General features: G+C 48.7%; 1 protein-coding gene across 1 annotated transcript in view; it reads right to left on the reverse strand.

The window, feature by feature from the left end:
- Window positions 1-525: 525 nt before the first annotated feature.
- Window positions 526-11,879, reverse strand: part of SMEK2 (SMEK homolog 2, suppressor of mek1 (Dictyostelium)) — a gene marked incomplete at its 5' end in the record, with an annotated part of 19,942 nt that continues 8,588 nt past the window's right edge. The window contains 13 exon segments of the mRNA XM_010154168.1: window positions 526-857; window positions 1,436-1,499; window positions 1,501-1,627; window positions 2,019-2,203; window positions 2,627-2,766; window positions 3,561-3,730; window positions 4,319-4,477; window positions 5,054-5,095; window positions 5,575-5,677; window positions 6,166-6,297; window positions 6,551-6,667; window positions 7,776-7,892; window positions 8,662-8,739. Of these exon segments, the coding sequence (XP_010152470.1) occupies window positions 762-857; window positions 1,436-1,499; window positions 1,501-1,627; window positions 2,019-2,203; window positions 2,627-2,766; window positions 3,561-3,730; window positions 4,319-4,477; window positions 5,054-5,095; window positions 5,575-5,677; window positions 6,166-6,297; window positions 6,551-6,667; window positions 7,776-7,892; window positions 8,662-8,739 (1,530 nt within the window).

Genomic DNA, 11,879 nt, shown 5'->3' on the forward strand with positions numbered 1-11,879 from the left:
ACTTGGGAAAGCAAGCAAAACCATCCGTGTTCCAATCCAGCTTCCGCGTTCTCCTCTCGGAAAAGACAACGTAACTCATTTCGAACCGGTTTGAACCGCTGGGCATGCGTTCCGACGGCGGCGCCCCTCCCTCCGACCACCAGCCACGCCACGGAGCCGGTAATAAGCGGTCCCCAAAAATCTGGATTGTTCTGATGCAAACAGAGTTAGTTTTCCCTTAAAAACCTTTTTTAAAAGAGGCCTTGCTAAAAGAACACAACTGACAGCACCGTTACGAAATCAAGATGACTGCGTTCAAAACTGAAGCTTGAACTCTCTTTTTGCCTAGTTCTGTTAAACACTGGGAAACCCTGCAATATTTTTAAAAAACAAAAGCCTTGACCATACCTTTTCCCGCCCCCTGCCCTCCCGGCACCTGAGACTTTCCCCACTGAGAAGCTGTCGTCCAGGTCCTGGGAATACTAACCCACTTTTTTTTGTGTTTTTGTTTGGTTTTTTTTTTTTTTACATTTTTCATTTTTCCCAACGGCCGGAGCGGCCCACTCCCGCCTCACTAGAAAGACACCAAGTTCCTCGGAAGCTTTGTCTTTACAGAACTAACCCTTTCTAGCTGATACACCGAGTTTCTTTTGCTACTCCTTGTGTTATCTTAGATACTCATGGGAGAAAGCTTTCCGATTCGGGTTCTCTTTAGCTCTTAAAACAGTTGCAGCATTGGAAACCCCATAATAGAAGTTTTTATTCCAAAGTTTTGGTTTCATTTAGGAACCCAGACGAGGTCTTTTCCGCGGAGATGTCTCCTCCTCTTCGTCGTCGTCTTCATCGTCGGGATAATCCACCAGGCCAACCAGGCTTCCCTGCCAATCGAAAAGAGAAAATTGCACCCTGACAAAACCACCCAGGAACGGGCCGTTCCAGTCCATAACCCCCAGGGAAGCTGCCGGGGACGCACGGGCCTGCAGGAGGTTTCATCCCAAGACCCATTTGGCTTGAGAATCGTTTTGAACCTCAAAGTTACAGGTAGAGGAAACGTCCTCGCTGCTCTGGATGCGGCCTCAGACCCGCCCCTCGCCCCGCTGGGCCCTCAGACCCATCCCTCGCTCTGTGTCATCTGCTTAAAGCCACTCCTTTGTCCCCAACGGGGCAGGGGACTCACATAATTCAGAGCAAAACCGTCTCCCATGTACAACACGCACACACAACAGCAACCGGAGGGGTAAAGAGCTGAGGAGCAGGTAACTCGGGCAGGAGATTTGAGATTAAACTGCCCCCCAGATGACCGACAGACTCCAGTCCCACCTAGAACCTCCTTACACCTTCCCCAGAGCCACCAAGGGTGTCACTGGACAGGGCTCGGACCCTGCCCACGGGCTGGTGCTACGGCCGCATCGCAGCCGGCACATCTCGGGGCACTAGGCCACGACAGCTCCCCCACCTTCGTGGCCGTCACCGCGGCTGTCAGGGTTGCGTTCTTGGAGGAGGAGCCGTTGGGGCTCGCCCACTGCCACGGATTTACTGTTTGCACCGTTCGCGCCGTTGGCCGCGTTGGCTGAGTGGGAAAAAGTGAATTTGAATCCCCCGGCTGAAGTCCTCTTTGGAAGATTCTCCTTGTCTTCGCTCTCCTTAGCTGAGGGACAAACATTGTCACAGTTAGGTATCAGCTGCACACCACGGAGAACGCCCGCATCACCGCAGCGCTAAAGCCACCCAGTTCTCAACCCCGGTAAACCACCAGCTGACGCGCTGCGCCCACCCAAGCACACCAGCACCGACGCTGCTAATGCGCACGGAACGTGTGGCTTCCGGATGCCACTGAACCTAGACGCGCGCTCGGCGCGCTTCACGCGCTCTCTTACCCCCGCACTAGCTCGCAAAGACAGGTCGGTAACTCCCTACTACGCGCAACGCCCTTGCCCGGCTTACGAGACGGGGCCCAAGCGACCGGTCCGTTTGCGCGACAGGCCACGGATCTCCCCCACCGCGCTGCCAGTGCCAACAAGCTGACGTGGAGCAATTACCTTTTTTAGTTTCCATAAATTTTTCATAGCTATCTGGAAAATCGTCCTCCTGTTTTGACTTCTCAACTGGAGGCACAACAGCTTCACCTTCTTCCTCCTCGTCTTCATTGAACCACATTTCTTCATCCTCCTCTAAGGCTCTTGCATCTCTGCGAAATCTATTGCTACGCAATATAGATGGGACACTGTAAGAGACACACGACAAGGGATTCAAGCTTTGCCGGCTGTCTCACACTGGGCCAGGATCAGAAACGGCTTCCGAGGCTTCAAGCGAACCCGGAGCACTGGGAAGGCAGCCCGGCTCCGGCGCAAGCTTTGCCACCAGCCGACTACGGCCAGCTGACTCCAACTCCGAACGGCAGACGGTTCTGCGCTTCCTAAGCTGAGGAATGTCACGCCCAATATCCTGACAAATACGGACTGCGCTACAGGCGGCCATGTGGAAAGCCAGACGGGGCCTTACCCTAACGGAAAAATTTCCATCAGGCATGAAAAAACAAACCCCAACCTTTGGCTTCTTCCACCTTCTAGGGAAGAACCCCCAAGCAGCAGCAGGACAAGACTACACAACGGCATTCGGCACCTCGGGATACTCGGACTGGTCGTACCTGTTCAGTTTCTGGGTTTGTCGGTCTTTTTCTTGCTCGTATTTTGTCTTCAGGCCTTTGAACGTCTGAACATATTCGATAGATTCAAGTGCATTGTAGAAGTTTTCAACTATATGTGCAATAAGGGACTTAATATCTTCCTGCGTGAGAAGAGAACAGTACTTCAGCCCCAGGGACTGACGCGCAGCAAGCTTTACAGTTTTACGAGCAACTGGTTTGTTGTTGGGAGCGAAGACATTATGGTAAGAACAGGTGGGAAATAACCACGTTTTTCTTTAATAAAGTAGCTGAAAACTAGAAATCATTATTACATCGTCCACGTAAGCGGGAGACGTACTCGGTACTGTCCAGTTCTCTTTGCGAGAGGTCTGGAAAAGCCAGCAGCTACGCCAACCGGCGACTAAACCCCACCCGTGGTTCCCGCAGACCACAGAGATTCCCAGAGGAGGCTCCCACACGGCAAGGCACTCGCAGGGAGTAGCTCAGGAGCTCTCCCAAGTCCTTGTTTTCCACCCCAGCACAACAAACGGGGTGCTCCTGCCTGTCCTTTCCACTGGCAGTGTTTGGGGACAAGCTACTCATTCAAAGCCCACACTGTTCACGAAAGCACGGGCGTAGGATTTAAAGGACAAGTGTCATTCAAATGTACAGTCAAATTAGTCTCATTTGGACCAAATAATGCCCAGATTTACTTACGTACTACACATTTAAGGACACTTCTGCACCGACCTACATGGAAATGGGAGCTACACTCTCTGGGATGGGATGGTCAAGGAAGCCACCTCCTGGCTCCTTTCTGTTTGGATACTTATCGACGGGATTTTCAGCCTGTGATTTCTAGTGACGCACTATCACAGGTGAAAGAGTTGCATTCTGCAGTTCCGCCCGCGATGCCACACGGGCTGAGGAGAGACGAAGATGCTGCTGAACTTACCACTCTGATGAATTCAAACAGCTCAATCACAGCAGAGTTGAGCAGATTGTACCTCGTTCCATTATCCAACAGGGCATTTATAACTGGTTCAAACAGGTTTCCCTTGGTGATATAGCGGTTATAAAACTCATCTTTTAGGCCAATTATCCTCCTCATAAAGCGAAGAGCACCTATGCGAGGGAAGAAGTTCAATTATCAGCTCATTTCTGTGCTGTTGTGTGTTCACCTCCCAGAAGCAGGCCCTACTCTTTAAATACCAAGTTTCATTCCCTCCTCCTTGGAACAGGTTGCCCAGAGAAGCTGTGGATGCCCCATCCCTGGAAGTGTCAAAGGCCAGGCTGGATGAGGCTTGGAGCAACCTGGTCTAGTGGAAGGTGTCCCTGCCCATGGCAGGGGTGGGACTGGATGGGCTTTAAGGTCCCTTCCAACCCAAACCAGTCTGTGATTCCCTAAGGAGGAGCTCTAGATTTATGGCGTGTCTAAGAAATGACAATATTTCCGTTTAAATGGGGTAAGACAAATGATCCTCACTGCCATAAAGACCTGGAAGGATCACTGTGGACTTCAGAAGATGTGATTCTCCTCCCAGGATAAGCTGTGCTGGCCCATGGGAACAGGCATCCGCTGCCTTTTCTCAGAATCACCGAACCGAGCAGCTGGTCAGTGATACACAGGACAGGAGTGGGAGTTTTGAGTTTCAGTATGCCCTGGTACTCCTCGTACGCCTTCCAAGGAAATCACAACAGCTCCATACTCACACAAGGCCAGGAACGTGTGTTTCGAATTCATCAAGACCAGTACTCTCCTTAGCAAGTCTTTGTTCAAGATGTAATTCTTGATGTGATACGTGTGGTGTTCCACACAGAAGGTAAGCAGCTCCAAAATTAAGGCAAGTAGCTGTGCCGTCTGGTAATTATCTACAAGAAAAAGCAATGCCGTAAGCTACACTAAAGAAATGGAATTGTGCTCCCATGGAGAAGCGTCACTGAGCTCAGTTGCTATTGCAGTTCCTGATACTCTCAGTGGCACACTGCCCTGCACTGGCAGCGGGATTTCACCCAGGACCAGTGAGTTACCGGCTACGGCAGCAAAGCCCCATGATGAGAAGAAGCAAGCCAGCCAGGCCGGTACTGGTGTGCCCCTCACTAGCCACATCTTTGCGCAGCGCTCAGTAAAGACGCCTGCGGAGATGAAAATCCAAACTGCAAAGGCTCAGCTCTGCCCTGGGTACACGTTCTGCTAACGACGACTGCAACTTCGAGCAGCAAGGCTGACTAGGGAAAAAACCCAGTCACTCAACAGCAGATGAAAATGTTCCTTCAGCTTCCTGTCACCTCAAAGGCAGCAAAGCACCTACATCCACTTCAGTAAGGTACTTTAAAAGAATAAAGTATGGGCATATCTATCTTTTTCTTTTTAACAAAACCACCAAACAGAGCATACACCTTTTCAAAACCTGAGGGTTTCAAAAGTGACGGTCCAGTAAAACTTACCAAGACAAATGGTATCACTCTTCGAGGACTCAACTACTGCATCTGAGAGAGAGAAAATCAAACCAAAAATCAGAACAGGGTTTTCAAAGCACCGTGCCTGTTTCAAAGACGGGGACAACCAATCTGTTCTACCCGCTGCTCGCACTCGTCATCCAATCGCAAGCATCTGTAGGCGACGGGGAAATAAGCGCGCGGCAAGAAGGCACGCCGAGGCGACTCCGTGTGCCATCTGCACCGCACAGTTTCAAATTCAACCAGGGGAAGCCACGTAATCGGGTAATAGGAGTATCGTTCCTACCGAGACTAACAGGAAATGCCTATGCTGAATTTCTAGATAATATTGTAAGGTCAGTATTACAGACAGTCTGCAAGTTTCATTTTCATACAACAGACATAAAGCATTCTTTTGACTGAAGAGTGTGAGCTTGTTTCTAAAATCCCTGTGGGCTAAAGACACCCTCTGCTTTACAGCACATATTCTTCACGCTGTATTTTGGGAAAAAAACCCAAAATAACATTACCTTTTTCACATTTATCTTCGGCTGTATTAGCCAGAAGTGGTGCAGTGAGGACATGCATACAGTTGTTGTAGAAGAAATTGAGAAATTCACTCTTTTCCGTTTTCTAAAATAAGAACAACTTCAGTAAGTACTGGCACTTGTGTACTTTCCTTTAAACAAGGCTGAGCAGCACCACAAAAGACAGCCTGCAAATAATTCTATCAACTCCCTTAGGTCTGCATCTTCCCGGTTGGTCCTGCGAGATTATCTGCACTCAAGATCCGGTTCTTTATTTTGGGAAAAGATCTGAGGCATCAAACCAACCTGGTCATCACCAGAAACCCCGCCACGGATGCAAATTCGCTACTGAGCTGAAACCCGGGGCTGCCTGGTTTATTAAACCCGGCACAGTACCACGTACACACACCTTCCATCAGAAATTAGTGGGCGTCTGAGCTGCTTTTTCAGCTTGTTTAAAGTCGGTATCAGACCATACACAATGCTCTAAAACCCACCTCAATTTTTAACCTTCCCCCCACCAGGAGCAGTAAGTATCAGGGTTTTAGTTTTGCTGAGACAGTAAAGTGTCTTTACCCCTTTGTACTTCCTTACATTAGCTGTGGCCAGCATGTTCTCTGGATCGATCAGCGTACGCAAGAGCCCCATCAACTGAACGGCTCCCCCCAGCTCCGGGTCAGTATCGCAGATCATCTGCTCGATGACCACGTTGATGAGGAGGATATCCTGCAAAAGCAACCCCCCAGAAAATAACCAGACACCGTTCCAACGGTGGAATGATTTCCCTCATTTCCGTATTAGTTGGTTTTTTTGGTCTGGGGTTTTTTTACTCTGAAGGGGAACAGAGAACCCGAGAGCTGCATCCAGCTGCTGGAGTTGTGTCAAGCACCACCCTCCTCAAAACAAATCCCTGGAGAGGTTTGTTTTGCTGGTTCCCCCCCTGCCCGTATATTCAGCACGCTCCAAGACTTCTACTTACATCATCGCTCTGCTGGGCCTCTTGCATTACAAATTCTCGGACCATAGATGGACTAAATTCTACCAGATAAGAAAATATATCTGTAGCTGCAGATCTAACCTGCAGATCATCCATTCCCTAATTAAAAAAAGAGAGAGAAATTTGTTAGGGCACATCAAGTTTGGCATTCATTATCAAATAAAGCCACCAAGAAGAGGAGTTAAAAGGCTTTGAGAACATTTTATTACAAAAGTTTGAGAGAGACAGGTATACGGTGACAGACAGAGACCAACCCACTGCTTCCCTGCTCTGGAAAGAATGCAAGGGTTTCTGTGAATCCGACAGCCCTGACTAAGGCCCAAAACGCATCCTGCCGCTGTCTGGAATATCCACAGTTATTGGATACTTGTTATCCACTGTTCATTGATTTTGTACAGAAGGACCCACTGTACGAATTAATTGGTACAACAGCTTCCGTACTCATTCACGGGCAACAAGGATTAATAGTTCTCCTTAAGGTATGTGATTTTCTCCAACAATTGTACAATTTCTAAGCCTAAAACATTAACGTCATAAGAAATACCTAGACTGGTCTAGCCCTGGAGAAGAACAGTAAGATTAGGGTTTGTCTCATCACTGAACATCTGTATGACTTCTATGTTTTCCTAACAATGTCCTTTGGGAAGTTCACAGGTTGTTACTCCGGAATATAAAAGCCCTGGAATTTACAGTTTCGAGTAACAGCAGCTCTGGTGTATGAATCACAGCGGTCAGGCAGCAACAGCTGCTTCCACCAAAGGAGTGACAAAAACGATGTTTTCACACTGCTGATTAAGGCAGATTAATCTGCTTTATACCTCTGACAAGACAGGATTACGTGATCTTTCGGACAGCAACAAGCTAACGGTTCAAGATTATCTAAAAATAGTTCTCGGGCACCGTTCCAGCAACAACGGAAGAAAAAGTAATCGAGCTGCCGCAGGAAAAGGAGCATCTCTGGTACGCTGCGCTGCCAGAAAGGCTGCATTTAGCACAGACCTCTCCATCGCGCAAAGTCAGAACCGCGGCAGCAACGCTGGACGTCTCCCGGACTCTGAAGGCTGCAGCGAGCTCCGGGTTTCAGCAGAGCGAAGCTTACACAGCGGTGCTCAGCAGGTCTGAAACCCGGGTTCAGTGGCCGTGGGATTTGTTCACATTTTACTAAAATCAGCTTCAGGATTTCACTTGCCAGTACAACTTGACTTACCATTACAATTTCAAGAGCTGGAAGAATTCCCAACTTTGCCAATGTTTTGAAAAACGCATCTCTGTTCTGAGGTTGTAATGTCTGAGAAAACGCGCAGAATTCCTTGAAAAAGTTAACCTGTCGCAGAGGAAAAAATAATTTAAGGTGTTATTTGATTCAGAAAACTCTCTGAAAGTAGGAAACTCCTACAAATGACATCAGAGCTCATGCCCTGGCTGCTCTGCACCTTCCTCGCAAACCCTACCACTCTAGGCCTTTCTCCGCCAACCTTCAACAAGGGAAAGTAAAACCAACCAACCCAATTCAAGGACTGAAATTTAACACAGAGAGACACAGCCACCTTGCAGCTATTTTCTCCCACCTAGCACAGGAAGGACTTATACGCCTCTGGGTGGCACACGTTTTGACTGAAAGAACTTGCTGAAACCAGGGTTGTAACAAGGCTATTTAAGCTGATCAATATATCCAAGGCTAAATGATGTTTGTGATGGATCTAGGAAGGGACTGTTCAGGGTAATCCTCAGTCACAGGACTCAAAAGGTGGTTTTGAATGAGTGAAGCGCAGTGAGAAAAGCAGCGTTTCTGTGACAAATATATGATAAGGTAGTTGAAGAGTACCTGGAAGGAAGGATATCTTTCAGTCTGGGAGGTCAGCTTAGTGCTAGGCCGTTCTCAACAATACAACAGTTATGCAGAACAAGCAGATCATAGCCCACCTTGCCAGAAACATTTTCCTAGTGAGTACATGAAGACTGAGCTACGTTAGCAATTCTGTTACGGTTACAGATGTACCTCTCTCACACACAACCAGCAGAATGGCCTCAACGTTTCTATTTAATCTCTGTAGTTTAAAGCATTCAAAGAACTACCAAGCCCAGTGACTTACCAATTCACATCGTTTATCATCGTCTGTAGCTTCATCTGTTAATTGTGCAAAAACTTCAGATAGAAATTTCTCATCTTCCTGCGTAACACATAAGAAGGACATGACTTAAACAATGCCTCTTAAAAATTAAAACATCGATCTTCGCTGGACCCACGCTGTCAGAAGTCAAACGTAATTTAAGCTTAACCACGACCCTTAGTTACAAACGACCAAAAGAAGTGTTCGGTCAATAAAGGTTTGTTCACAATTTTTTCTCCTATGTTTTGTCACAAAAAGGGCAACACAAGAACACACGTTCAGGAGGATCGTTTCCCAGTGTCCTATGTTACCCCTGTTCCACGCAGCGGAAGCGGGTCCGGGAGAGCAGAACCACATGATACACTGAGCATCGGTGACTACAACTGCCTTCTGCACGATGAGTCTCTAAGGACCGTGCCACCTCCTCCCCTGCCCTGCCCACCCTGCGGCGTACAGCTCCGCACGCCCCACACGTCACTGTTACAGAACACGGGTCGTTGTCCCAGGCTCCCTCCTGGCACTGTGCCTGTAACCTTCCGTGGGGGGCAAGCACACGCTCCTACACCAGAACCTGCCCACCAAGGTGCAATTTTTACGTGTTCACCCTACACCGCTGGCATCAGGCAAGTACCAGTTACCCTGTCTGGGGTCTGCAGCACTGCAAACATTTTCTCAGCCCAGCGACGCAGAGCTGACTGGATTAACGCACTACGAGTTTGCCACAGTGTGTCTCCATTCACCTTGTCCCCCAGACAAACTTCCCAGCTTGCAGCAAGTTCACCCGAACACTTTTCCGCATGCTCTCTCTGCTTTTCATGTTCCAATCCTCTACTACCAAGAGAGATTTACTTTTAAGGACATACAGGACAACATTTCACTTCCTGCCAAGCATTTGAGTTTCACCACTGCTTAAAACTCAAGAGGTCCAAGAAAATCAGGTGGAACATCAACAGCTCTCAACTGTGTTTGGTAAGCCAGCTGTATCCTGGGCTGTATCAGGAGAAGTGTGGCCAGCAGGGCAAGGGAGGGGACTGTCCCCTTCTCCTCTGCTCTGGTGAGACCCCCCCTGGAGTGCTGCGTCCAGCTGTGGAGCCCTCAACATCAGAAGGATATAGACTGGTTGGAGCGAGACAAGAGGAGGCCACAAAAATGCTCAGAGGGCTGGAGCCCCTCTGCTATGATGAAAGGCTGGGAGCGTTGGGCTTGTTCAGCCTGGGGAAGAGAAGGCTCCGGGGAGACCTGTCTGCAGCCTTCCAGTACCTGAAGGGGCTACAAGGAAGCTGGGAGGGACTTTTTACAAGGGCCTGTAGTGACAGGACAAGGGGTAACGGGTTTAAATTGAAAGTGGGGAGGTTTAGATTAGATATCAGGAAGAAGTTCTTCATGGAGAGGGTGGGGAGGCACTGGGCCAGGTTGCCCAGAGAAGCTGTGGATGCCCCATCCCTGGAAGTGCCCAAGGCCAGGCTGGATGAGGCTTGGAGCAACCTGGTCTAGTGGAAAGTGTCCCTGCCCATGGCAGGGGGTTGGAACTGGATGATCTTTAAGGTCCCTTCCAACCCAAACCAGTCTGTGATTCTATGAACCTCCTGCCTGCCCTGTACATGGATTTCTCCGCACACCTTCCCATGGAAAAGGTCGGCATTCTCTCAAATCAAATGTCTGTTAAATGTATGCTTTCCCTGAACGTCAGGACGTGGGGAAAGAAGCAACTTTACAAACACGCGATACCTGGAATCAGCGTCAGAGCGAGCGCAACGTACACCGACTTAGTAGTTTATTCTACGCTTTGCTGGCTTTAACGGCTTAATTAACCCTGTTTAAAAAAACCGAATCCATACTGCGATCAGGTAGGCTAGAAAAGCCCCGCTACAGAGCACTCGCAACAGAAAGATCTGCTCGTGTGAGGCTGCCGCACAGCGCAGTCCTGATGGCCTGAAGCGCAGGACAGATCCGGGTTTGTTTTCCGTGCTCACTCGGCTTCCCGCGTGGCTGCCCTCCACCTGCAGCAGCGCTGTGATCTGCTGCCTCGCGGCACGTGGAAAGGAGCTTTGCTGCCGTAGCAAACACAATCTGCTACTCCTCTAAACCGCGTTCTCCCAGGGACCTTTGCCAGCGTATTTAGGGTAACGAGACTTCTAACTGGTCAGCAAACCCCAAGGAGCTTTAGAGCTCTCATGCCACAGCGAAAGCTGATTTACACCAGCGGACTGCCACCAGCCCAGACCCGAGGTCCACACTCCCCTGTGATTCTCCTCAAGCGTGCTGTCGAGAGCCTCACTTCCACCTATGCTTCGCTTCTCAGTCTGCAATTCGCAGCAGCTCACACGACGCGGGCATCAACATGGCTGGCACATCTACACACGTCTCGATCACGGATCTCCAAACCCACGTGCTCTCGACCACAGCAAAGGCGGCAGTGACAGAGCAGCCAAGAACTCTCAGAGCGTTTCAGAACCTTCTTCCAAGACTACTAGAGGCAACAGAAAATCACAGTTTTCTGCTAAGGCACACAAACATTCAGTACAGTAAAACTTACATGACATAGAAAAGGTTTAGAGAGTTAAAAATCTAAACAGAAGCAGGGCTGTGACCCCAGGAGAATGATACTGAATTTACATTTAGAAAAGGAATATATGGAGAAGAATAAAAAGGGAAAGATTTATTTAATGCAAAGCCATTAATTTTGCAAGTGGGATTTACTTTTTAGTTACTTTCTGTCATTCAACCAAAGCAGGAGGGGCTCCAAAAGCTTATTCACACAGCTCTGTAGTTTTCATTTTTCCCCAGTTCCCTATTGCATTCTTTACGGATATTCCTTATGGCAACGTTATCCCTCCGAAGCCTCTCTGGCTCTCCACAGCTTTATTGCTCTCCTCTCCTCCATGCATCACCCAGTTTGACAGAGACTATCCACGCTCAAACCAGAACTGACAGGTTTGTGATGTTTCATTTACACACATGTAGCGTTTCTCTGAGGACACGGAACAGAAACCCAATCAAACCACTTAACTAGACAAAGACTTTACATGTAAATACCCAAAACACCATGGAGATCACACACAGCTCTTTACCAAGGCCCCTTCCACTGTCCTGCTTGCTGCTCACACCCAACTACTTTAAGCCTGCTTCTGGTTTTGGTTTGTTTGTTTGTTTTTTTTTTTTCCCACACAGCCACATGTTGGTTATTTATTACTTTTGGG

The sequence above is a fragment of the Eurypyga helias genome, unplaced genomic scaffold, assembly GCF_000690775.1.
Source record: "Eurypyga helias isolate BGI_N326 unplaced genomic scaffold, ASM69077v1 scaffold31016, whole genome shotgun sequence".
Classification (NCBI taxonomy): domain Eukaryota; kingdom Metazoa; phylum Chordata; class Aves; order Eurypygiformes; family Eurypygidae; genus Eurypyga; species Eurypyga helias.